This window comes from Pieris napi, chromosome 1, assembly GCF_905475465.1.
Source record: "Pieris napi chromosome 1, ilPieNapi1.2, whole genome shotgun sequence".
Taxonomy (NCBI): domain Eukaryota; kingdom Metazoa; phylum Arthropoda; class Insecta; order Lepidoptera; family Pieridae; genus Pieris; species Pieris napi.
Genome location: NC_062234.1, coordinates 37,788 through 64,156, shown reverse-complemented (window position 1 = coordinate 64,156; position 26,369 = coordinate 37,788). Strand labels below are relative to the sequence as shown.

Below are 26,369 nucleotides of genomic sequence, written 5' to 3'. Positions count from 1 at the left end.
TAACTTCTCCAGAGTTAATTTGTATTCATTTGTTGCACATTCAATTTTTATCAAGTTTTTTGTCAAACTTGCAATTATGGCCGGACGGCACCGTTCATCCCACTCATTATTATTTATGACATCAGGATGAGACAGTTTTTAGGTTTTTAGGATATTCCTGTAAATAATATAAATGGAATTTAATATATACAATAAGAGTGCAAAGCCTCTTCGCAATGTTCCATAACGGAGATCTCGAACGGAATGTGACTCGTTGAAAAATTCATTCTTTTTCCGTTTTACTGCCCGCATTCGTTCAGAATTTACAACGCCGTAAATCGAGCGACCAAGCGAAAAATTTACAACCCAATGTGATACTTTCTCTGGATACAAAACAGAATTGCTCCTTCGGATCGTACATTGCTATTTTCAATAATTTATAAATAAAACGACAAAAGTAAGTCTGTTTCGCAATATAGAAGCGACCTTTATATTACACTAATAATTGCCATATTAACAAATAACGGAAACTGCTTAAAAACTGCAACATGAAATCATAAAATAATACCACGTTTCGCTATAAAAGAAGTATATACGATAAACTCGTTATTCGTTGGTACAATAGATGCTTCACAAAACGAGCTTTTGACATATGAAAATAAAAAATCGTTTGCCACCCCTCCCCCTCCCCCTACTCCCGGGTTCTGCCCTTCTCCCAGATGGATGTCAGGCGGGAAATTTCCGGCGAACTATTCCAATTTCAAGTTTCCTTTGGCTGAAGTAACCGCTGGAGCAGTCCCAGAATATACTCCAACATTGACCTCGCCTTCTTTGCTTTTTAAATTCAATAACCGCCGTGGTGATGATGATAATAAGGCGTTCACATTTTACCCGACATTTGTTATTGTGTAAATGGCTAATGTCCGTTTTGGGCATATCGAAAACATTAAGCCCTATTCGCCGGCCCTAACACACTTTGAATAATATTACGCGAAATGAAATTTCGTAGGGAAGGTAATTTCTCTCCTAAATTCGTTGAGATACACTACATAAAATACATAATTATAAATATAGATATACATGTTGTTCAGTGTTTCATTCATCCCTCCGTCCGCAGGTGATAAGAGAGCACTGATAGGGTTTTCTCACAACAATTTGCTCTAAGCCGAGGCCTTATTTTTCTCTCTGAGTGGGGAGGAAATTTATGAGCGACCCCAAAGCAATAAAATACCTTGCGAGAAAATGAAGGAGCAAATCGCAATATATTTGTTGCTCGGTGGCTAGAAGAAACCCATTTCGCTTTCGTACGGCAAAAAATGATTTGTAACAATGCGAGAAGGAGGGTGTCATTTATTATATTCGATATTTGGGACGCTACGCTCAGTTTAAAATGGATCATTGTGATAGGCAATTTGTGATGTTGCTTGGAAAATATAAATTGTTGCGACCGCTGTCTTATATAAACTGCTGGGTAGTATAAACTTTTTGTGCATACAAACGTGAATTAGTATCGGTAACAAGGGATCACCTCATGTTAAATCGTTTAAGTGAAGTGCCACTATCAAAAATGCAAACCTTTTCGAAACTGCAGTAACTTTCATAACTAAAACCGTACTAACGTAACGTAATTCATACAATTATTGCAAACATAATACTTTAATGTGTTTTAACATGAGCGAAACTTATAAATAAATAAAAATTCATCACAGTGTCGTCAAAAGTCATTCAGTCATTCCTATGACGAACCGATAGTTATTTGATATCGCCGAGAACCAGTAGCCAGTGAGGCACTCGCGCGCTTCGTACATAGCACGTTACTGTAGTTTATTTGACATCAATTACAATTATAACATAAATTAAATAAAAAAAGTTTTTTTATTTAATTTAGTTTGAAGTTATGTCTACCTTTTCGATTTTGATCAATTTTGATCTGAATTTGCACTTTTACACGTATACTATGGAGTAAAATAGTGAAGCGCATAATAATAAAAATACCATCCCGACCGCTCCCGACACTGTAATTCTTAACCGCGGCACTCCAGGGGCTGAGCTAAGCATTATATTTATGACCTGTCTTATTATGAGCCACAAGCTATATTTTCAGTCTGTGGAAGAGAACCTTTTAGCAGTAAAACCTATTGTTGTACAGCCTTCGCGAGACAAAGTGAGTACTATCGGGATCCTAGGATAATTTATTATTTGAAAGTTTCAATGAATAATAAAAAATAGGCTTAGGTAAATACAAAATATCTGTATAAACTCACCAAATCTGCCAGATTTCCGAAGTGATTTCTGATGACTTAATGCATCACACCCGGAGTCTGACTCCAATTCCATGCACATTGAGCTGTAGCTTTATGAATAATAAACATGTATTACTTATCAACTGAAGATACTTTTCAGTCATAATATTAGAAATTTTAATTTTCAATTAACTAATTTATGTGGTCTCTAAAGGTTTATTTAACGGTAAAACAAGACTTAGCTGATGACAAATGAGTATAAAACAAAGAAGAGAAATCGTTCTCGGAAAACTTTCTCGATTATTAGGTATATATGCAGTGTGACGTCATATGATAAACCTCTCTTGCTTCAAACCGGTTTATGAAGACGCTAAATAGTTTTTTTCTTAACTTTCTCAAACTTTTACTATCTATTTCAAACCAAGTACTATTGTAAGGAGAGACTCAAGATAATCGTCTTGGGCGAAAATAACATTCAATTTTTGTATTTCTTACGGTAGGAGAAATATTCCTCTACTTAAATTATTAAACTTTCACTGAAACGCTACAAATCAAAGGTAACGGCAGGTAAACATAACGACGCAAATAAGCTTCTAGCAGAGGGCGACGAGAAAGTATAAACATTAGCATGTCGCGGAGCTGGAAGGAGACGAGGGGCGGGCGGCCTTCGTACGGCTGGGCGGCGACGTGTCGGCTCGTGTGTACGTCATCACGCCGCATTCAAAATTCAGCCGTTACGTTTATTATTTTTAAAGCAACGTTTTGTTTTACATGCCAATTGTTTTAAATATGCAGCAGTCGGAAAAAATGCTAAAAATATATTTTATATGGATTGAAGGCGGGAACAATTATAACAATAACAATTTAATGATCACTAAAAGTATTCAAACCTGATAAAAAAGAATTAGGCCTGCAACGAGAGATCATTCGCTGATGCAGTATATAAAAGGGGTCCCCAAATGGACGTAAATACTAAACGACACCACACAATCGGATGAAAATGTTTATGGGGCCAATGTCTGGAGGGGTGAAGGGGAGAGTGAGACGAGAAATTAGTCGGAAGTGGGTCAAAGTCGCGCTAGGTCGTCGGCCCTCGTCGGAGCGTCTGAGGTAATTACGTAACCGAGATGTCACCCTCAGCGTGATATTGGCTCTTATTAACATTATTTTAAAGCATAAAATGCTATGTTAGTGTTAAGATCAAAATTGGATTTCTCGACATTGCATCTGCTATTATGAACCATTTACTCTTTTTTGTGAAGTGAAGTGAAATGTAAGAATACGAAATGAATTGAATAGAGCTTTCTTTAATAAAGCTCTCATTATAGCACGAACTTGTTTTTTGTATTCATTTAAAACAATAGTTGTTTTCATAAAACTCTAAGGCATGTAAAAAATGATAATAGAAGTTCTGTTGTGGGATTTTCATTACTTCATTTTAAATGAAGAGATACTTACTCTCTCTGTGATTGAATAAGCCCACTGTGCGGTAAAGTTCTCATATTGAATATATTTTCCTTTTTCTTCCACCTACTGAAACCTGAAAGACGGACCACATTTAGCTTAGCAAAAAAATTTAAGTAGCAAAACGTATTATATAGGATACGATCCGTATTTATTGTGCCTTATAAGTATTGCAGAGCTGGAATGACATCGATGTACTGTAACTCGTCTACAGCGACTAGTATGAAATCGGGCGCAATCATCGGCCAGGGCCACTTCATAGCCCAGTGCCCATTTATATTTTGGGGCGTGCGCAATAAAATCAATACCGTGAACTTTCCGCGAGTGCACTGACCTACTCTCATCCGAGCCGTAGCCCAACCACCACAGGCAGCACAGGCGACATTTTTTACTCGACTATAATATGTAAAGCTTCTTCCAAACCAAATCTCTATTAAATTCTTGTAGCTCACTCTACGAATAACACAGCATGTCTAGAATGTATTGCGTAGCCCGTTTCATGCATATACCTACACGAACATACTTTTAAATTTGAAAGGTTTTTGTTCCAAGTTTTCTAATTTTATATATTTTACAGTATTCTGTTAAAGCGGCGAAAGAAATATTTTTATGCTATTTTAATGAGACTGGCAGACAGTGTAGATGGTTTATAAAATATCGTGAAATGTTTCGCTCGTAGCAAAAAACTCGCAAATAGAGCGTGGCACTTGAAAAAGATAAAAATCCATTTTGAATGCGCATATTTCCCCGCGAGGACTCCCGCACTCGCACCATAGACAAAGGCCGGTGAAATTACAGTCTTCCTTTTAAATGCGAGAATGAATCGCAATGTCTCATCTCAAAGCTTTGGAACTTGTGGAACACGACACCGCGCGTCCGAATTTCAGTGCAGGTTTCTATTTGTGCGCATCTCTCCCTCGGGATTTCGGTTTGGTTAGTTTTTTCCCTCATTCTTAATTGTAAACGGCTCACTTTGGACAATGAAAGCATTTTGTCAAAGGTTCATTTGTCGTTAATTAAAAAATAAATGGTCTGAACTTCGGTAATTTGTAAAATAGCTAGTGAGTTACACTTTATATACATATATATTTGCTAGTAACACTTTAAATGCAAAAAGATCATTTAGAAAGAATATAAGGCTCGCATTGAGCTTTTCTTGATGGCGTGTTTCTGTTTGGCAAACCGTTTGCCGCGAGACAAAAGCCGCGGGAATTACTTCGTGACTCAAACGGCGAAGGTTTTACTTTTCCTTTGAACCCTAGAGCTCATAAACAGATGAAATGGAAATGTTTACCTCTGGCATGTTTGTTTTTTTGCGTCTACGATCTCAGTACAAAATAACTGAGATGTAATAGGTACATGCCTAGCTTAGCACTCACTGCGTTATAATGTATATGACTCCAATTCCAATATGTAATTTCACATAGAACTGAACATAAGACTTCATTCTGACGACAGAAACTAACGAAATTAATACTTACTATTGTATTCTTGGTGTAAATCAGTGATACGTTTTCTGAAAACAAGAAAATGCAAAACGTGTAAAAATAGGGTACATAATAAGTTGAAAAGTAAATATTAAAAGTATACCTTACTTGAATTGTTTGTTGTGTGCAGATGCAGTCCTTTGATAACACACACACAGCTTAAATTTCTTTTTAGTCTTCGCACTGTAGAGGCTACCATTGTCCGAAACTGTGGATGTTGTACAAAGTATGTAAATCCTTAGCCCTTTGAAGCCATTTTTAATACTTTTTTCGACTGAATATATGATATATACTCTATGATAACTATATGATAAATACTGAAATACGTTTTATATAGAAAATATAAATTATTTGACAAAAGTTAAACCTTACGTGGTTTGAACTTTCACTTACGTTAATATTTGGTTCAGCCTTGGTATTCTGATAATCCGTGATTTCAACTCACATTTCCCTAATAGAAGTACTTTTGTCACTCACCTCAGTTTTTCATAAAATATTTTGTAACAGTAATTACAACATTTAGCAAGAGGTCTATAAAGAAGATAAACTAGTGTTGGTACTTCAAGGAGAGGTTCAAAGATCAAACAAACTAAAATAATATTACCTATGTTTTATCTAACATTCATAAAAACTGAATAGAATTCTTTAAAATCATTTCGTATGATGGCAAATGACTGAAAATAATTATAGGTCTATAGATTTATTCAGAGCCTTAATCTAATTTTTAGGTTGTTTTACTTTCTAAGTCTATTATATTTATTAAATAAACTTTAATTTAATTATTTATTCAACAAAAAATAAACTAAAACAATCATGAAGCTTACAATTGCTGATTTTAATGCGTTACATGGGTTTTTACATATCTACACTATTTCTACATAATCAATTGCAAAGCTTATTTTAAAAATTCCGAAGCAATTGAGGTACATTTGTTACACTTAGTAACAGATTTGTTTTATTAATAATTAATGGTACTTAATTGAACCCAGGAATACCATGTGCGCATTTACTAAGCAATGTTACCACAAAGCTTAGCTTAAAATTTAAAATTAATATTTAGCTTGTTATATAGTTACTTCCAGTTTTAAGTCATATTTTACTGAGATGATCCTTATCAAATTATGTAACATTTCAGACTTTACGTTGTTTAAAGGTTTTATGTGTATATTGTACCTACGTGTTTTATTTTCAGTTCCTTAACTTTTCTATAGTTAAATATGCTCTGCAAAATATTGTTGTGGCAATACAGATGCGACCTAACTCAGCTCACTATTTTTATTTATTTCATCTATTCATCAGACACTCGGTTCATTTATATGGCAGCAAACATTCTCACTCGAGCGGCGCTTTTGTCGCGGTTATTATTTATCAGAATGCCAAATCGTAATATGATTCCTTCACGTGTGATTTGAGAGCGCTGTGTGAGTTTGTATCAAAGTGAGTATCAGAACCGCATGGCATAGCAAGAGGAGTAGAAATAAAGTTATTTAAATTAAGAATTAGAAAAGTGGCTGTAACTTAAAAAATAAGGATCGTCGTAGTGTGGCATCAAACCCTTTCGAGTTTATAGTTGATTTCCAATTAGGACTTATGCATGTACCCTCATCACCGTTGACATCTGACGGACGGTTCCAAGGACGGACATCATGACTCAATGATGCTACTTCACGGCGATCAGACTCATAGTACTTTACGACCAAATTGCGCAAATTAAATAGCAAACTTAGGTTAAATAGCACCCTATTTACCTGCAGATAGTATATTACGATACAATACAGACGTAAAATGTTTCATCATTGTGTTTTACATTTTCAGACATTTATAAAGCAAACATCGCGATGAATTCGTTGACAAAAGAGTCCAACTTGCTTCCCGTTTTAGCGAAAGATTAAGAACGCTTCAGAGTAACGTTCCTACGGACTCAATAGAGTTTATCACATAACACCGAGCCACGCTCCGAGTACTTGTACAGAAGCACAGATTAATAAAAATGAGCATTGAAACGACGAAGGATAATCTCGAACGGCTTTTATTTCATTCGCCAATTTCGATTTTCAATTAAATTTTGTGCAAATCGAATCCGTGGGATCGGAACGCTCCCAGCAGAGTGTTTGACAAATAGTAAGCTCCAATTTATTTCATCTCATTTAAATGAGATTCTGCGAATAAATCACCATTCAAAATTCCCGTCTAATTTACGGCAGCGAGTGAGTACATGTGGAAACATAATTATATCTTTATCGCGATAAATAACGAATTACTTCTCATAATATATAAATAATATTATGTCATATGTTATATTGTGCATTCAATAAAACTACTTACAAGACGAATTAATCTTGTATGTCTTACTCACCAATTATTTTATCATTGTATGTTACGAGTCCGCCCATCCGCCATCTGCGAAATAACATGAATGTACGTTGAATCAGAAATTTGTTAAAAATATAGCATTTCTTCGTTCTTCTGATGTGCTTAAATAGATAAAAAGTAGTAGCGCAAGATAATAAGGGAGAACAGTACAATAGAGCCCCGACCCGCGTAACTTATTACTACACCTTTCTTATTCACATAACAAGTTTGCTATAAATTAAAAAGCGTCGAGAGCCCTCGGAAACAATGGAGCGTCACCTTCGGCAGACAATACCGGCCGGCCTCTTCACACTGCTCCTCACCTCCACTTGATGGGGCTCTTCCGACTCCATAAAAGGACATTGTCCCGGGTTCCTTTAAATTTTCTCTTTGACACGGGGCTTTTTTGACATGTGCAAAATACCATAATTTGAACAATTTTAAATGTGTATACATATGTATCGCATACAATCCACCGGCGAAGAGCTCGGTCGATTTGACTTACACATGTATCGTGACATAATATCATTATGAACCAACTAACACTAGGAACTCGCATCAAACACAATACCACAATTTGAAGCCATATTTTGAGCCTTTTCGTACAAATAAAAAATAAGACATGTTGTATTTAAAAAGTTTTTATCTAGTATTTTAAAAATATTAATTTTCATATGAATTATAACACTAATTGATATTTTTTAACAAAAATACACTTCCTTAATTTAAGGCAAATTCCTTGTTTATTGGAATTTAATAAATTTAATCAGAATTTGAGAAATGCTTCTGAGGGTGCTCGGAGGGCACGGGGCGACGGGAGACGCCCAGCACATCCATCATACCATACGCCCTGTCGATACAGCTGACGTTCCACATAACGACTGCTACGCTTGCGTTTGCAGTTTATAAGCCGACCGTGGAATATTAAATTAATTTGTGTATTAACAATCAATGCAAATTAAGTCACATTCATTTTGAACTTAAATTTTATGATAATGATGTAAAGAGATGCCGAAAAACGCCGGCACAAACAGAATCGTAATCGCTCTATTAGAAATATTTCTCTTTGAACCGATATCGATGATGGATACGCTCATTTATTTACACGTAAGCAGCTGCGGACGGCTCTATCTTTCTTTGTACACGTTTATTATTTGGCATTGATGGATGATGCATATTCATAAATTTAACCTCCACATTCTCAATCTAGTAAAGCGGTTTTTAGCACGCTATAGTAGTCACAAAATGCATTTTGCTTGGACTTTTTAATATTTTCAGCAGAAGATGTGCACATTCGAAAAAGCCCGATCAATACATTTTTCGACAGGAGTTTAGATCTTTTGTTGTCAACTTGCGAACGGCGACCGGCGAGGGCAATATATTGCAGTGGCACGCCATTAATCTTTCAAAAGCCTGAGTCAATGCAATCCGTATGTAGGACACGCATACTAACTGGCTTCGCGAATTGTTTACGTGACTTCTATGGAAGGTCCACACGAGCCCAGATTTCGACTTTATTTGGGTACTTCTAAACTGGGGTACTGGGTTTGATACACCCATTCGCTGCATAAGTATACATATGGCGAAATAAGTAATACTGTATACTGTAGCGAGCTTACTTTTATGGCACCGTTCAACTTAATTCTAGTTGGGGCCACGGATATAATATAGATATTCTTATCTTTATGTGATTTTGTCATTTTATGTTGTCATATTAGTTTATAGGAACCATTATTTTTATATTAAAAAATGAAATCAAACAATCAACTTCGACACTAAGGTGCTTGCTAATTAGCCTGCCCTGATATCTTATCAATATATTCAATTGTTATGTGAGATAAGAGCTAAATCTCACCAGTCCATACAAATTTACTTTTCCTATACGAATGTCCTTGCCACTGAAGATACGAAACCGGTCAATTTTCGTGTATTCGTATTCGTATAGTATGGGATACATTAATTTATTTATTACTAACCTAACCTAACCCTTCAATCAACTTGCAGGTCGGCGCATAATAAATCTATTTCTTGAAGTGATAACCCTACAAAACTAAGTAAAACTGTTTTACAATTGCTAGTATTGACTTGTATCTCGGTTACTGGTGATGGCGAGAGTCGGTCGCAGCCGAGGCCAAAACGAGTATTCGTGTTTTACGGAATTGAACGTTTCATTCCAAAAATGGATTTTTATTTAAAATGAACTCGAATTTTAAAATGGCTTTGAGATTTTACGGCGTGTGAAATTGTTTTCGTGCGTGTATCTCTACTTTGAATACCGACGATGCGAATTCAGTCAGAATTATTCCATACACCAGTACGGACTTAAAAGCTTTCCCATTTGCCTTGCACATGCACGAAAGATTAACTTTCAAAATTATTACAGAGAGCGAAATTTACAGTATAACTAATTTCATAAGTAAATTGACAATGGAGTATAATATATAATGGATAATTATATCATAGTTAAACCACTGAAATACAATGTTGTACGCATAGTCGTACCGCAGACCTCTCTCAGAAACAGAACATCGCCTTCCGGGCGTTTATCTCCTGCAGAAAAGCATAAAAAAGCAAACCTATAAGGCTTTAAAGCAACAATGAAAAATACGAACCGTTTTACGTGGGTAGGGCGGGCGGTGGAGGAGGGTGGCAGCGAGCATGAACAGAGCCCCCACGCCAGCGCCGCGGCCGCTGAGGAGCAAAAAAGAAACACATCAACAACCTCTGCAATTATATCGGCGTGAAACGCAGCGGTCGCTAACACTCGTCGGTGCACGCTATACGGATCTCCCGTTAATTATGTTGTTTCGCAAGCACGTGCCATTCAAAATAAGATTCTCATAGGTATTAAAATTGTTTTCTCTTTATTACATAAAAACTCGACGAATCATTTCCTCAATCCATCCACGAGTCGACGATGCGAATAACGTATTTTTATTAAAAAATATTGTAGAAATGTGTTGTGCACAAAAACACAAGATAGCATTTTTTTATTTTAGTATACCTACTACGAGTATATAAAGTTGAATTACCACGTTTCATTCATTCATTCGTCGCCTTTTATTTCGAGGGGGTTGTTGCTTTGATGTTTTCGTATAGAGACTCCAAAATCAGGTAAGAAGAGAATTTAGAAATTTAATTAACGGCCTGCCTTAACGGCGACACCTAGCGGCATCGAATTTGTGACATTTGGTCAAGAACAGACGGAAATTTGATGGGTTGAAAGTTGTAGGCCATATTAATAAATCACATAAATCGCCGTTTGTGTACCCTTATGGTTGAAATTTTTGAAACGTCTTCTCGGGCGGATCGTTGGCGTAATAAAAATTGGTCTTCCAGTCTTCGTCTCCAAGTTTCATAATACCAAACATTCAACGAACCGCGTGAACAGTGATCAGCTACTTGGTGATAGGGGTGGCAGTGACGTGTACCATTTTAGAATTTATCGCATTTTGTCCAAAACATAAAAATTGTGAGTATCGTTTTGTTTTAAATATAATATTTAGTACCTGTCTAAATTAATTATTTGTTTAAGTAATAGATGGCGTTAGGCGTGTGTTAAAACGCGATGGCGTAACAACGTCTTGGTAGGATTTAGGGTCCGTTCACACAGACCGGCTCGGAGAGGAGAGCAGATTTTTATCACGTTGGAAACAGTGTTTTGAGTGATTGTAGTAAAGTTTATTTTTGCATTTGCACCTTTTTTGTCATTAAAAATGCCTGAACGCGCTTCGTGTGAAGTAATAAAAGGAGCCGACCGGCTCCGCTTGCGTGCTCTTTCTCGCTCGCGCAGCCGATCGGCTCTGATTGCGTGCTCTTTCTCGCTTGCGCAGCCTGTCGGCTCCGATTGCGTGCTCTTTCTCGCTCGCGCAGCCGATGGGCTCCGATTGCGTGCTCTTTCTCTATCGCGTAGCCGATCGGCTCCGATTGCGTGCCCGCTGCGGCCGCGCCGACCGCCATTTTGATAGCAACATTTGAACGTAATAGTTGTGCGTACTTGTACGAAAAGATGAATGATGAAAAATTAATAATACTCGTGTCAAAATATGAGTGTTTATTTGACATAACCAAGCCATCATATAGCGATCGGATAATGAAAGACAATGCATGGGAGGAAATTAGCAAATGTCTCGGAATAAGTGGTAAGTAAGGTTTTCATTGTTTTACACCTACCCCCAGATACTCAAACGAATTTTAAAGCAAGGGCTTCTTAAACTCGTGCGACGTGTTAGATTCAAAGTCAAAATAGGAATAACATGAGTTTAAATGCGCCCTTACTTTAAAAACTCGTTTGAGTATCTGATCGTTAGAATATACTTATGTAGTAGACAATTTTTATTAAATATAACTTAAGAAACTCGCGTAGCCACTTGATCTTGCCAATCTAAAGCACCACTTGATGAAAAATAATCCTTAAATTTATTCCTTGTGGTTAGAACTGCGTCGCTATTAGAACTGTTTTCATTATTATTGTCTGTTATTGCTGTTAATAAATTTATATTGCTGTGAAATTCATTCTCTTGTCCTGGCGTCCGATTTTCTATTAAAAAATTATGTAAACATGTAGTTGCTAATATAATTAAATCACAGTACTTCGGCTGAATTTTCATTCGTTTTTGATAAATTTCAAATCTTTGAGTTAGCATTCCAAATGCACATTCTACGACTTTTCTTGCCCTGCTTAAACGCAGATTAAATACTTTTTTTGATAATTCTGTTCTTGCTTGTTCTCTTGGATACGGCCGCAATATATTATTGCTCAAAGGAAATGCCTCGTCTCCTATAAAAACATGTGGTAAGCTTTCAGTGGTACTAGGTAGAGGTTTATTTGGGGGCAGCTTTAACTTATTGGTGTTGAGTTTTTTCCAAAATTTTGAATTCTGTAAAATTCCGCCGTCGCTATTTTTACCATATGATCCGACATCAACAATTAAAAAACTGTATTTCGCGTCGACCACAGCTAGTAACACTGTACTGAAAAAGTTTTTATAATTATAGTATAAGCTTCCACTATTATCTGGTGCCTGTATATTGACATGCTTTCCGTCTATAGCGCCCAAACAGTTAGGAAAATTCCAAATATTAAAGAAATCACGTGAAACCTTTTCCCACATTTCTTCATCTGGCATCTGCATAACTATGGGCATCAAAACATCACAAATTACTCTGATTGTCTCATGAATAATTGAATGAACTGTAGAAATTCCCATTCGAAAATTAAATGACAAGTTTTTGAAACTGCAACCAGTGATGAGGAATCTGTAAAAATAAAACAAACACACAAAATAGAAATATAAGACTGCCGTACCAAAACGAACTATAAAATAAAAAAGAGTTATGTTATTAATTTTTCATTTCTGTTCTTTCCAGTGACGCAGTGCCAGGATCGTTGGAAGAAACTGCGAGATAACTTCAGAAAAGCCTATTATAACCGAAAAGGCAAGAGTGGCGATGGTGCAACTACGTCCAAATTGATAAAATTTGAAAAAGAACTTTCTTTTATAATACCATTTTTTCGCAATCGAAACCAAATATCTAATGTAACATTATCATCGGATGATTCAGAGCCTGGCACACCAATACCACCACCATCGACATCATCTAAACGTTCTGACCATTCTGAAGTTGAATCGCTTGCAAGTACTTCTGGCTCGAAAAAGAGACCACGCTTAAGCAAAGATGTTGCTACGGTTTTCGAAGAGTATCTTGAAGAAAAAAGAAATACTACACCCCGTGACAAGGCATTACGTAATTTTTTTTTGTCTATGTCAGATACAGTGGAAACATTCCCAAAAGAAGTCCAAGCACGAATTAAAAGGCGCGTGTTTAACATTGTTAATGAAGCTGAATTAAGTCTGTATGAAAATAGTACAGATTTGAATTATTCTTTGTCTATAAATTCACCGCCATCGACTAATCAATCTACTTACCTAGTGTCAAACGAAACCTATATTCCTCAAAACTATCCAGATCAGACTACTTACGGGTACAATACCAGCACACAAAATACAAAATAATAAACAATCAAAAACAATAATAATTATAATAATAATAATTAAACACACACAAATCTGTACTATTTAATTACATTTCATTAACGTAAATAATGCTTAATAAACGGAGGGCTGTGATTTTGTGATCTATTTAGATGTTTGTGTTATTTAACATGATTAGTATAAGTAATTTACATTTCATTAACGTAAACAATGCTTAATAAATGGAGGGCTGTGATTTTGTGATCTAAATAACATGATTAGTATAAATAATTGTTTTTTATTTACCTTAAAGTTACCGTTAACCTTTCTTCGGCTGTAATGGTGCAACGATAATTTGTAGTCTTTTTTGTTATATGTACTCTTAACAAATCTGTCAATTTCAAAAATTGCCAATATTCCATACGATAATACTCATAAAATTTTAGGCTATCTCTCTTCAATTCCTCGAAAATGGTGTGAAACTCCCCATGGATTAGTCTGTTTTTCCAAATATGTTTTACCCATATTTGTTTCCGCTTGCGCTTACGTTTCCTATGTTCTATTTCAAGTAATCTTGCTAACAAATATATTTCTTCGTCGGAGCTATCTAAATCCATGTTTCGAAAAGCACACGTTAACACACCGAAAACAAAACTTAGACTGCGCGGAATACTGGCACTGCCTTTGTAGTGTATCCACCCGACTCCGAGCGCATCCGACCGGCTCCGAGCACATCCAACCGCACCCGCTTTCAGATCTCTTCCAGCCGGTCGATGTGAAATAGTTGGCGGCTCCGCTCCGGCCAATTCCAAGCGTATACGACCCGGTCTGTGTGAAAAGAAAAAAGCAGGCCGATGCTCTCCGAGCCGGTCTGTGTGAACGGACCCTTAAGGTTTATTTAATATAATGAAGTTTTCGAAGGTTATTATAGTACAAACAAAGTGTCCCTCTCACAAGTACATCGATTGTAGCAAATTTTGCAAAACGTCAAGGGCACAATCAACAAGTGCTTCTGGCGACAGCTGTCGTCAAGGCGAGGTCCAGGAGTGGAAATAGGAGTATATTGCGGGTTTTGTTAGATCAAGGCTCGCAAGCTTCGTTTATCACAGAAGCGGCTGCTCAATTGTTAAATTTAAAAAAAATTATCTGTTAATAGTAATGTTTCAGGTCTGGGAGATGGTCAAATGCATGTAAAATATTTAGTTATATTGTATTTAGAATCTCGCCATAATCCAGAATGTTTAATTCGAGTTAATGCTTACGTGTTACGGTCACTCACTGATATGCTGCCTTGTGACAGAATTGATTTACCTGATTGGAAGGAACTTTCTACGTTAGAATTAGCTGATCCAGGTTATACTATACCAGGTAAAATAGATTTATTGGTAGGAGCTGAGGTATACTCAGATATATTGTTAGATGGCCTAATAAAACAACCCAAAGGAAAACTTATCGCACAAAATACGGCCTTTGGTTGGGTTTTATCGGGAAAAATGTCTGATACTTATTCCACAGCTAACATTACGAGTTTACATTTGCAAGTCGAACAGGAAGATGATTATCTAAAACGTTTTTGGGAGATAGAGGCTGAACCAGATAGGATTCAGAAGAGACTTTCTGTTGAAGAGCAAATGTGTGAAACACTTTATGAGGCTACGACTACTAGAAATGAGAATGGAAGGTTCATTGTTACATTACCATTTAAAAATAAGGATCCAGAATGTCAGTATGGACAATCTATGGATATTGCAATGAAAAGATTGGTGTCGTTAGAAAGAAGATTATCTAATAATTTTTGGTTACGTGAAGAGTATACAAAAGTGATTGAAGAATATTTGACACTTGGCCACATGTCTCGAGTTGCAGAAGATGATGTGGATAACAGTACTGCAGTGTATCTTCCTCACCATGCAGTGGTGAGAGAAGATAAGGAAACCACTAAAGTGCGCGTGGTTTTCAATGCATCTAGTAAGGGTATGAATGATGTTTCGCTAAATGACGATCTTATGGTTGGACCGAAAATCCAGCAAGATTTAAGACATATTTTAATGAGGTGGCGAACTCATCGAATTAGTATTGTTGCTGATTTAGTTAAGATGTATAGACAAGTATTAATTGATTCTGCGCAAACTAATTTTCAGCGGATTTTATGGAGGCCACATCCAGACATGCCTGTGGAACATTATAAGTTACTTACGCTAACTTTTGGAACAGCTTGTGCTCCGTACCTAGCTGTAAAGACTTTACAACGACTGGCAGATGAAGAGAAGAGGAAGTTTCCAGTGGCAGCGTCTATTACAAATACTGATTTTTACGTTGATGATTTGATGACAGGAACTGAGACTATTGATGAAGCTAAAGAAGTATACGATGAAATGAATGCTTTAATGACATCTGGTGGCTTTCAATTGCAAAAATGGACAAGCAATAGTAAGGAGTTATTGCATTACATTGGAAAGCAAAACAATAAAGAGGAGACGTCTTTGCCAATTAAAACAGATAATATGATAAAGGTCCTTGGCGTCCAATGGAATAGAGAAACTGATAGTTTCGAATACGTTGTTGCTTTACCAGAAATAACATATCCTGTTACCAAAAGACAAGTTTTGTCTAATATTGCCCGTTTGTATGACCCTCTAGGTTGGATTTCACCAGTTGTAGTATTAGCAAAGCTTTTGATCCAGCAGATTTGGAAAGCACATCTTGATTGGGACGATCCTTTGTCAAGTGAATTTTGTGAATTGTGGTTTAATTTTAGAAATGATCTTATTCATATTCAGCAATTACAAATTCCCAGATGGTTAGGTTACACCCGCAAAAGTCGAGTTGAATTACATGCATTTTCAGATGCATCTTGTTCAGCTTACTCAGCCGCAGTATACATTCGTGTAATTAGTTCAGATGATAAAATAGAAGTTCGATTAGTATCCGCAAAAACAAAGGTAGCTCCAATTGAGAAGAAAATTTCTATTCCTCGACTAGAACTGTGCGGTGCTGTACTAGCATCAAAATTAATTAACGAAATATCTCAAATTATGAAAATACCTAAAAATGATCTGTTTGGATGGACGGATTCAACAATAGTTTTGGCATGGCTTAAAGGTGGACCAAGTAAATGGATGACTTTCGTTAGTAATCGTGTCTCAGAAATACTTTCTATTATGGAATACTCTCAGTGGGGTCATGTTTCATCTGAAGCAAACCCAGCTGATTGCGCGTCAAGAGGTCTGAGTCCGCTTGAATTACTGTCTCACACTCTATGGTGGGAAGGTCCACAATGGTTAAGAAACACGAATATTCAAATTGAAGATTTAGAAATCGGTGATACAAATGAAGAAGAAAAAATAGTTTCAATGAATATCATAGAAAGGAATGAAAATTTTGAATGGATTAAATTTTCTAATTTAGTAAAAATGTTGAGAGTAATATCATATTGTCGAAGATTTGTAATGAGAAAAGAAGATCGAAAAACCTTACCTAAATTTATAACAGTCACAGAAATCAATAAAACACTAGAAGTCTGCATAAAGCAAGTGCAACAATTTGCATTTGGCGAAGAAATAACAGTTATAGCAAATGGAAAAGAAGTACCTAAAAAGAGCGTGTTACGCACTCTTTGTCCCATTTTAGACAAAAATGGGATTTTAAGGGTAGGCGGTCGAATAAGCATGGCCAACGAAAGCTATGATGCAAGACATCCCATTATTATACCTGCTAAGTCTCACCTTACTAATTTATTAATTTCAGATGCACACGAAAAGACTTTGCATGGCGGTCCTCAAATAATGCTAAACTTTCTTCGTTCAAAGTATTGGATTGTACGAGTTCGAGATCAGGTCAAGAAGTACTATCGGAAATGTATTACCTGTTTAAGATATTCTAAAGCAGCAAGAGTACAGCTTATGGGCCAACTTCCTGATGCACGACTTAAGCCGAGTAAACCATTTTTAGCAACCGGCGTTGATTATGCAGGTCCATATCATATAAAATTTTCTCCAGGACGAGGAGCTAAGACCTACAAGAGTTATATTTGTCTCTTCGTATGTATGGTAACACGAGCTATACATATTGAATTAGTCACCGATTTGACTTCTAAGGCTTTTATTGCAGCTTTTCGAAGATTTATCGCTAGGCGTGGTTATTGTCGAGATCTGTATAGCGACAATGGCACAAATTTTGTTGGTGCCAATAAACAATTGAGAGACATGTTTGATCGGTCTAAATCAAACATACCTGATGAGATTGCAAAATTACTCACATCTGAATTAACAACGTGGCATTTTATTCCACCTCAAGCACCAAATTTTGGAGGCATTTGGGAAGCCGGAGTGCGATCTGTTAAAACACATTTGAACAAGGCAATAGGTGATAATTTAATGACATATGAAGAACTGGTTACTGTTCTATCACAGGTTGAGGCTTGCTTAAATTCAAGACCGATTTCATTGCTTAGTGACGTAGCAGATGACCCTCTCCCATTAACACCAGGTCATTTATTGATTGGTGAACCTCTTGTAAATATTGTTGATGACACATCAGTTATTAATTTTAATGAAAATCCTAAAGAAAGATGGAATGTCATGCAGAAAATTGTTGTAAAATTTTGGAAAAAATGGTCTAAAGAATATTTGTTAAGTTTAAGTCAAAGATATAAGTGGAATTCGAAACTTGAAGACCCTTGTATAAATGATATTTGTATTGTTAGGGAAGAAAACTTGCCACCGTGTAAATGGTTATTAGGTAAAATTGTAGAAAAACATACTGGTCCTGATAATATCACTAGAGTGATAACCATAAAATGTTAAGAATGGCCTTATAAAGAGACCTTTAAGTAAAATAAGTATACTTCAGAAATAGATTTTAGTTTTTTTTTGTTACATCATGGTGGGCGGCAAGTTTGATTCAATTACGAATGTTATAATAATTCTTTCTTTTCATTGTTGTAGATTTTAGATTTATTATTAACGTATTTACCTAGTATAATATTCGAATTCTTTAACTTGTTTTTTCTTGATGAACTTTATGTTATGTTTAACTGAACATGTTATTTTTTTTGTTTGTTATGAAAGTAATTCTATCAAAATTTTGTGCAACTCTAATGTTGAAAGGACTCGTCCTTGGTGGGCGGAATGTCTAAATTAATTATTTGTTTAAGTAATAGATGGCGTTAGGCGTGTGTTAAAACGCGATGGCGTAACAACGTCTTGGTAGGATTTAAGGTTTATTTAATATAATGAAGTTTTCGAAGGTTATTATAGTACAAACAAAGTGTCCCTCTCTTTAAGTAATAAATAAAAAGTGAAATTGTGTTGTGTGTGTCATTCCGTGATAGGTTATTGTTCAGTACCATATTGTGACTAACACGACAATAACTATGACTTATGGACTTATGATTGTCTGCTTAAATAAATAAATTATTATTATATTAAACTTTCATCATGTCGGGGAAGAGAATAATAATAAATATTTATTTATTTAATTTTTTACATTAAAAACAATCAACAATACATCAAAAACGTATGAAGGGTTTTTTCAACGGTTAGCACGATTTGGTTCATTTGCGAGAATTGGAGTGGTATGAAATGGTGCGAAGTTGACAGAAGAGATGTGGATCGAGTTATTTTCATCCGCATGCATCATTATATTTGGCCAGGCTGTTTGTCCGTGAGAGATGAAAATTTAAAAGAAAATCCTCACCACCTTTGTCCTCGACTCAAGAAATTTGCGGAGAGCTTCAATGCATTCACCTGAGAATGTGAAAGCCTTCACAGGTAAGGCAATTACGAAACACGGGCGATATAATTTATTTTCTAAATTCCCAGATAATATGACTTCAAATCCTTAAACCCCCTAAGGATTTGAAGTCGTTGGGTGTCTATGGGCTAAAATGGGTGTCTATGGGCTGCCCTTTTTAAGTCGTCATGTTGGCTCGTTTACCCTTTGTGCTATGAAAGAAATAAAAAGACTTGCGGGCCCCGTCCGGCCCAGGTCACCGCGCATCCTCAAATTAAAAATTTACCTTTAAACGTAAACTTTTGGACCAAGTTTTTGAAAGCAATTTAACCATTCTCACTATTGTAATTATGTAATATAGTTTTTGGTAGGGGATTTATTATATTATTTACATTCTATATTTCCGGGAAATATGGCTTAATATAATATATATATAATATTATATATATATAATAGCTTAATAACCCCCAAACGCGTGCTACATGCAGTGTGAGTGTAGCATTTCAATTTGGACAGTGAATTATCATTGCGGATATTTGAAGGGAAAACATTTCTTTTTAATTCTCTGGTAAGGTTTCAAGTTTCAAACCCTTCAAACCTCAGACCCCGCTGGCCCCGCGGCTAACCTTAACAGTACGTATTTACTAGGAGCGGAAGACATTTATTTAAGTTTTCGAAAGCATTTTTTTTACTACTAACTTTTACAGGTATTGCCATTGCAGAAGTATCTCCTTCCTTTAGTGGATGTGACCTATTGTACTGACTCATAGCCCTACACTACAACCAGCGCACCTCGCGACCCCTTGCTTTAATATAATTACGACTACAATACAAAAATACATCTTTATATTTGCAACTACAGTGACAAGTCGATTGACATCTCTAGCAGGAGAATAACTTTTAATGACGGGAAAGTGGGTATTCGGCTTAATATTAACATTAATATAGAGTTTTCCGAATTGACTGAAAGTAATGAATATGTATGACTCAATTATCGAATTCGAGAATCGTTCTGGACAGTTACTGCCGTCGTAATGGCATTCAAAAGTAAAATACCGTAATCATTAAAAACGAATACATACTTTTCAATTATTGTGGACTACCTGAACGACTGAACCGATGTGTTCTTTTGTCTTTGTCTACGAGGAGCTCCACCATTATGATTAAGGTGTTTTTTTATAGAAAAGGGGGCAAATGAGCAGGAGGCTCACCTTATGTTAAGTGACCGCCGCCCATGGACACTCAGTATTCTCCGACTATTCTCCATTGAGATGCTTCGTCCTATGCGTCGACGTCAACAGAGGGAGAGGTCCCTATAAGATGGCTCCCTATATATACGTTTATATTAATTATTTATACTTTGACTGTTATTCCCACAGTATGTCACAGTCTACTGCTGATAGTGGTTAAACTTTATTTATTTCTTTAAGAATATTATAACTAATTGTTTCAACACAAAAATTTTCAACAAAGATGAAAACATTTGTATTTACATGTCCGGATTTATCAAAGCAAAGAGCGCGTCTGAACCCTTAATTTTTTGTTAATTTAATTGTTAAAGTACTGATCAAAACAATTATGAAATGCGCAGTTATAATTACCGCATTTAGCTTATGAAAAGGCTGCTCTAGGAAAATGGAAAATCATAGTTTCCGAAGTTTTCTCGCGTTGTTTCGCCTCGAGAGTCAGAAAGGAACTCGTTTAACTCACGAAATGCTAATTAGAAGTACAGGCTCTATCGAGCTCGTTTTAAGGAAAGATTTGAAGAGTTTCAATTAACCATTCCAAGTATGTGTGAAACATTCCTGAGAGAACCTTCAAGACTCGGCGACACTGTGTTTTTCCTATTACAGTCGTTCACATTTGACGACACTTACCCAAGCAAATATAGTCCCAAGTCAAGTCTGAATTGATAGGAAGGACGAGTTACTAATTCTATGTCGTGTTTTCGTTTGCGCAGGTAGAAGGTTTCTCCTTAAAAAATAACAAAACAAACTTTTGTCGCTTTTACAATATAGTGCTAATTCCACATAAAATTACGAAATACAATTTATAACGCTTCGGTTAAACCACATGTATATTCCATATTTCTATACAGCGATTATACATCTATATATATGGTATGAAATGAAAGTGCCCATAACCGACGGACATGTATGGCGAATGTCCAGAAAGCGGATGAAGCGAGAGAGCAATGGAAGGATCGTATCAAGTGAAGATCCGTGCTCTTTGTCTCTCGGGAAAAAGGTTTGAAATACAAATACTAAACGCAGCATTCATATTTGAATAAATAATGAATAGTAGCACACGCATGAAGCACTCAACGTGACTTTCACAATTTTTTGACACTTTTCTAGTTCTGTATGAGTGTTTGTGAGTGAAGGTGCATTTACCGAATATCTTTAAGAAACGAGGGTGTTTGGTGAATGATTAAGCTCTGCACTGGACACTGAACAAGATCTTACATTTTAAGTGTAACCATTGCGCCTCATGTAAGTAAACTTATATTAAAATTTAATTATTTCTGGTAATAAAAACCTCTATAAAATCATAAAGAGTTGTATATGTATACACCGGAAGCAATTCGTGCGCGGAGGTGGGCCAGGCCCTAATGTCACCCTCATAAGTATTGAAACGCTGAGTTTGGAAAACTCATTTCCTTTATTGAATTTCCAATAAAATGTGGGTATTTTCTGGTTTTACACGTTTATCATTGGTTGTCACATTTGGTAAAAAAATAAATTAAGATGTAACAATTAAATAATTAAAGGTCAAGAATAGTCTCCTTTTTTACAGTCGGTTGGCTAACTTACGATTAGTATTTGCCGCGACAAACGGCTTTGAACTGTGACACGGTCAAAGAGGTTTACAGGGAATAAGGAAGGCATTGGAAAGAATTGAAAGGTAGAAATAAAAAATTCACAGAAACACGGAGGTCGGAGTTTTTCCTGTCACCGGGCACAAACAATGCCCTATTGTGCGAGGTTCCCCGCCCGCTCCCGCCCTACGGCTCGGAACTGCTGAGGAAACGAGCGTCTTTTGTTTCCATACCTTCCCAGACCCGTGCGGAAACGGGAACTTTGAACCCGCGGTCACCTGTGACCCCACACATGTCATCTGGACTCACAGACATATTACATTTAGACTCTTAAACGAATTGTCATGCATTGTTTTACTTTTATTTTGATCGATAAAATATTTATTCTATAAATAACATAATAGTGTACTTTGAAATAAGTAATAAATTTCACCTGAGTTCTAAGTCGGACGATAAAAGTCTTAAGTGTTCTTTTGCTAAATTCGTTAATTACATAAGGTCATTGGGACCTTTGAACAGCTATTTGCGAACTCAGTCAGCCGAACCACACACACCGACCATCAAAACACAAATTATTTTAAAATGTGTACTATTGTGTACGTGAAATATCGAAAACATCATTTTCCTCACACATTGTTGGTTAACGTAGTAAGCGATTAAACTACTGTTCCTAATAATAATGAGAATAAACGACATCGCATAGTTTTAGACACCTCAATTTCTTTGCAGCTATCTAAACAATTGTTAATTTTAATTAGTGATTAGTAATTCTCAGTTTGTCGGACAATGTTCTCGGTCAGTCAGAAAAGCTCTTTAAATAGCCACCGTGGAGTAGCGGAGCTCAGTATTTTCCTTTTGTATTTTCTCACTACACTTTTAAAATAGCGCTTTCTATGTACGATCTTATTGGTATTACATCAAAGAGGTTGAATCAAAAATATGATATTATTTTTATTGCATACACGATTGGTCGTTTAATGGGAGTTGAATGTGAGATTTACTTATTGCATGTCTAACAAAATGCATTAATTTGAGGACGTGTTCAAAAGGCCTCTGTAAAAGCATTATTCAGTCGTACAAAATGTGGCATTTCGAGACCCTCTGCGCCGCCCTTTCCTTACGAGTGTCTAAAGAGCTTCTGAATTGTTCATACAAAAGTGAAAATGGAAAATAAAATTGTAATGTGTTCGGTTGCTCTTGATGACATTAAAAAGGAACCATTTCCATTATAAAACAAATTAGTATTATTGTTTCCAGCTATTTTCACAAGTTTTATTTTATGTTATTTTATTACAACAAAGAAAATTTCAAAGCGCGATAAATGATTGTAACGTTAATAGACCTAATGCAGAGTAAGGAAGAGTAAGAGTCAGTTAGTTTAAGAGTGTGAACGACGAATCTCCATCTTGTGGGCCAGGTACGACTTGGACCGGAAATGGGTGCCCATATTTAAAAAGTGGAGCAAGATTGGCATTTCATTAGATACGACTTAGCTGAAGAAGTGGGAATTGACCACAAAACAGTTTTGACCCTTTTGAATAGAGCATGATACCCAAATGGAAGTTGAGAATATTGATCAAGTGTGGTCTTTCTTCACGTTGATGCTAGACAATATACATATAACGCTACGCCTCAAAAGAGAGGTTTGATAGAAGGTCCAGATTTCCACATGTTAGTCTCTTCACAATTCTAACAAAATCTAAAGAGATTCCCTAAAACTAATTTTCAAGGTTTTATTCAATATTTGAAATAAATAATGTCTTCAATTTTTTATATAAAAAGCGAAGTTTTCCTGACCTTCATTTTTAATTACCTTGACACAGAACTTTACCCTTATTTACGCTATTATATAAAAGAAGAAATGTATAATTATTTTTACTTGTGTTAATACTTACAGAAAAGAGTGAGGTAGTAAGCAGTTTCCATTGTTACATCTGTAAGTAAAAATAATTGTCTTAAAAAAATTGTTCACATGATCTATTTTACACTTAATAAATTGTAATAAAATGGGCAACAGAACGCGACGTGATCGTTATAATAATAATTTTCAAAGTCTTATGCAGCTTTGTCGAGGATTTCGTTTTGAATTTTTGCTATCGCTTAGTTGTAGTATCAATGATTACAAACCAAACTCCTTCTCTTTTATGTATTAATATAGATTAGAATAAAAAAATAAATGTACAAATGTTCAAAAACCGAGGTGAGCATGACGACATTTTCTTTGGTGGTACTTTAAGACCTTCTAAGCTGTTTAAATTCCTGATATTTCTACTGAAAAAAATGTTACTTGGTTTGTAAAATGTCGAAGAACAGTCGTCGTACTATAGTCGTGAGAGATTAGACAAAGATTAGAAAACAATATGAAAATGCATTGTTGATGTGGTGTTGCCATCTTTTTAATTAATGAAGTATTTGTATTTTAATATCGTAGATGTAGGATAAAGTGCACATGGTATCACTTTTACCTCGTCATGTATACTGTACTCTTAGTTGCACGCCATTCGAAAATTAATGCCAACAAATATGAATTTGACCGTAAGTAAAGTTAATAAAGTACTTAGATAAAGTAGAAGTAAAATAATGACATATTATGTTATACGTGATGATTGATTGTGGTCTACCATTTTGCATTTTCTAGCAGACGTTGTATCCTCAGTGGTTTACAATATTTTTCTCTGTTTTTTTATTAGTTTTTCAAAACTATGGTCGTAAGTTATACATTATCGATACAGAAACTACACTTCTTGACTTATTTTTGACTTTAATTAATTAAATAGAAGTTGTGCAAACTAATTATATTTTGGCTTTTTTATGATGACCCCACAGTTTACAATTTCACTTAGGAGTTGTCGGAAAAAATAACACGTCGTTTTCCCGACACTCGACACTTTACAGTTACAACTGTGGCATTTTATCCATGATTAACCTATTATTTAATGTAATCGATTTTATATAGACTTTTTATCGAATTTATATTTCCACAACAAGAAAATCGCTGGAACATCTATGACTAAAAATCTCAAATGATTTTAATTCGCTGTATAATATCGACTTATAGATCTGCTACGTAATAAAACCTCTACGCATTTGGCATTCAACTACGACCAAACGTGTGCTACGAGCTACGAGAAGGTTGCTACGACCTTATGATTGAATACATCAACATAGTATTCAAAGTTAATTAATTCTCACCCTTATACTCAAATATAAACTTTATAAGTTCATCGTATTTATTTATATGTGATTGAAGGAAGGGAGTTGTATAAATTAATTTAAAAGTTAAGTTCGACCAACTCACCGACTCTAGCGATGCTCTACAAGGAGCGCGAACATTGTAAAGTTGAGCGATAGCACTACACAGTTTATAAACACTGTCCGTTTAAGTTTCAACGCGTCAGAACACGCGAGTAGCGTCGGCGAAGTCGGAGGCCCGGAGGCTGCGGCCGAGGCGAGAGAGAAGCGTGGAGCATCGCGAGCGACTGAGCCGAATACATCCAGCCTCCCGCACTCGCCTACCTATTTTATATATCTCCTTTATATACCGATTTATATATTTACCCGCACTCATACATATTTAACTTTTTTCCATTTCACGTCGTTTTTCGCGTATGTGAGCTCGGGACGCCGTCGACGCGGCCGTGTGTGCGTTCCCGCCATTCGAACCAAACCATCTCTCCACTTCTATTTATTACGTATTTTTAGAAAGGGCAAAGCTTTTATACCTTTCTTTTCCACTGTTAGCTCTAGTTCAATTCGCTTCAACCCCGGGAATAATTATTCATGGCTGTGCATTACATTACTGAAAAATATCTTGCGTATAAATTAGTCTATTAAAAATCCGTCCCGATTGAAACAAAATGTTAATTATTAACATAACAATATATTATATCCGGGTCGAAGTTGGTTAAACAACATTTTGGCATAAGCACAAAAATGGCATAAGAGTACAAACAGCTGATTCTGCGGTTAGATAATGCAATTTATGTTTAGCAGTCGCGACCCAATAACACGTCATTTCCAATTTACGATACGACACGCGGCTGGGAATATTTAAGGTTATGAGGTATATATATATATATATATATATATATATACACACACACATGCACATATATGTTCATGCACCCACTTCAATAACTGTTTATTGCTCTCGTACAGCTGACAATTGATTGCCAATACTGTATATTTCATACATTTTATAGTGCCTTTTGCCTATTTGAACACCAAATGCTTAGGCATTGTTAGCAATAGGTTTTAATTCGGGATACCGGTTCACCCTCTTCAATAGTATGTTGCTTGACTTCAGGGCGAAGGTATT

At 35.9% G+C, this 26,369-nt stretch overlaps 3 protein-coding genes across 5 annotated transcripts in view; 1 reads left to right on the top strand and 2 right to left on the bottom strand.

Moving 5' to 3' along the window:
- LOC125061177 (Down syndrome cell adhesion molecule-like protein 1 homolog) overlaps window positions 1-25,519 on the bottom strand; it is a 42,632-nt gene extending 17,113 nt beyond the window's left edge. For 2 of the 3 annotated variants that reach the window (XM_047666449.1, XM_047666545.1), the window contains exons 1-8: window positions 25,350-25,519; window positions 23,947-23,985; window positions 10,138-10,216; window positions 7,530-7,573; window positions 5,282-5,381; window positions 5,168-5,202; window positions 3,681-3,762; window positions 2,244-2,332 (exon numbers count right to left, since the gene is read on the bottom strand). In XM_047666449.1, the coding sequence (XP_047522405.1) occupies window positions 2,244-2,332; window positions 3,681-3,762; window positions 5,168-5,202; window positions 5,282-5,381; window positions 7,530-7,573; window positions 10,138-10,216; window positions 23,947-23,977 (460 nt within the window). In that variant the 5' untranslated portion in view covers window positions 23,978-23,985; window positions 25,350-25,519. The remainder of the gene's footprint in view (window positions 1-2,243; window positions 2,333-3,680; window positions 3,763-5,167; window positions 5,203-5,281; window positions 5,382-7,529; window positions 7,574-10,137; window positions 10,217-23,946; window positions 23,986-25,349) is intronic. The other variant, XM_047666629.1, reaches the window with a different exon arrangement.
- Window positions 11,119-13,639, top strand: LOC125061396. Its single transcript, XM_047666872.1, has 2 exons — window positions 11,119-11,667; window positions 12,896-13,639. Exons 1-2 carry the CDS (start codon window positions 11,535-11,537, stop codon window positions 13,540-13,542), a joined length of 780 nt encoding a protein of 259 aa, XP_047522828.1. The 5' UTR covers window positions 11,119-11,534; the 3' UTR covers window positions 13,543-13,639.
- LOC125061324 (protein ANTAGONIST OF LIKE HETEROCHROMATIN PROTEIN 1-like) lies at window positions 11,848-14,392 on the bottom strand. The gene is made up of 2 exons (XM_047666744.1): window positions 13,807-14,392; window positions 11,848-12,784 (listed from the first exon to the last, which is right to left on the bottom strand). Exons 1-2 carry the CDS (start codon window positions 14,115-14,117, stop codon window positions 11,875-11,877), a joined length of 1,221 nt encoding a protein of 406 aa, XP_047522700.1. The 5' UTR covers window positions 14,118-14,392; the 3' UTR covers window positions 11,848-11,874.
- Window positions 25,520-26,369: the final 850 nt, after the last annotated feature.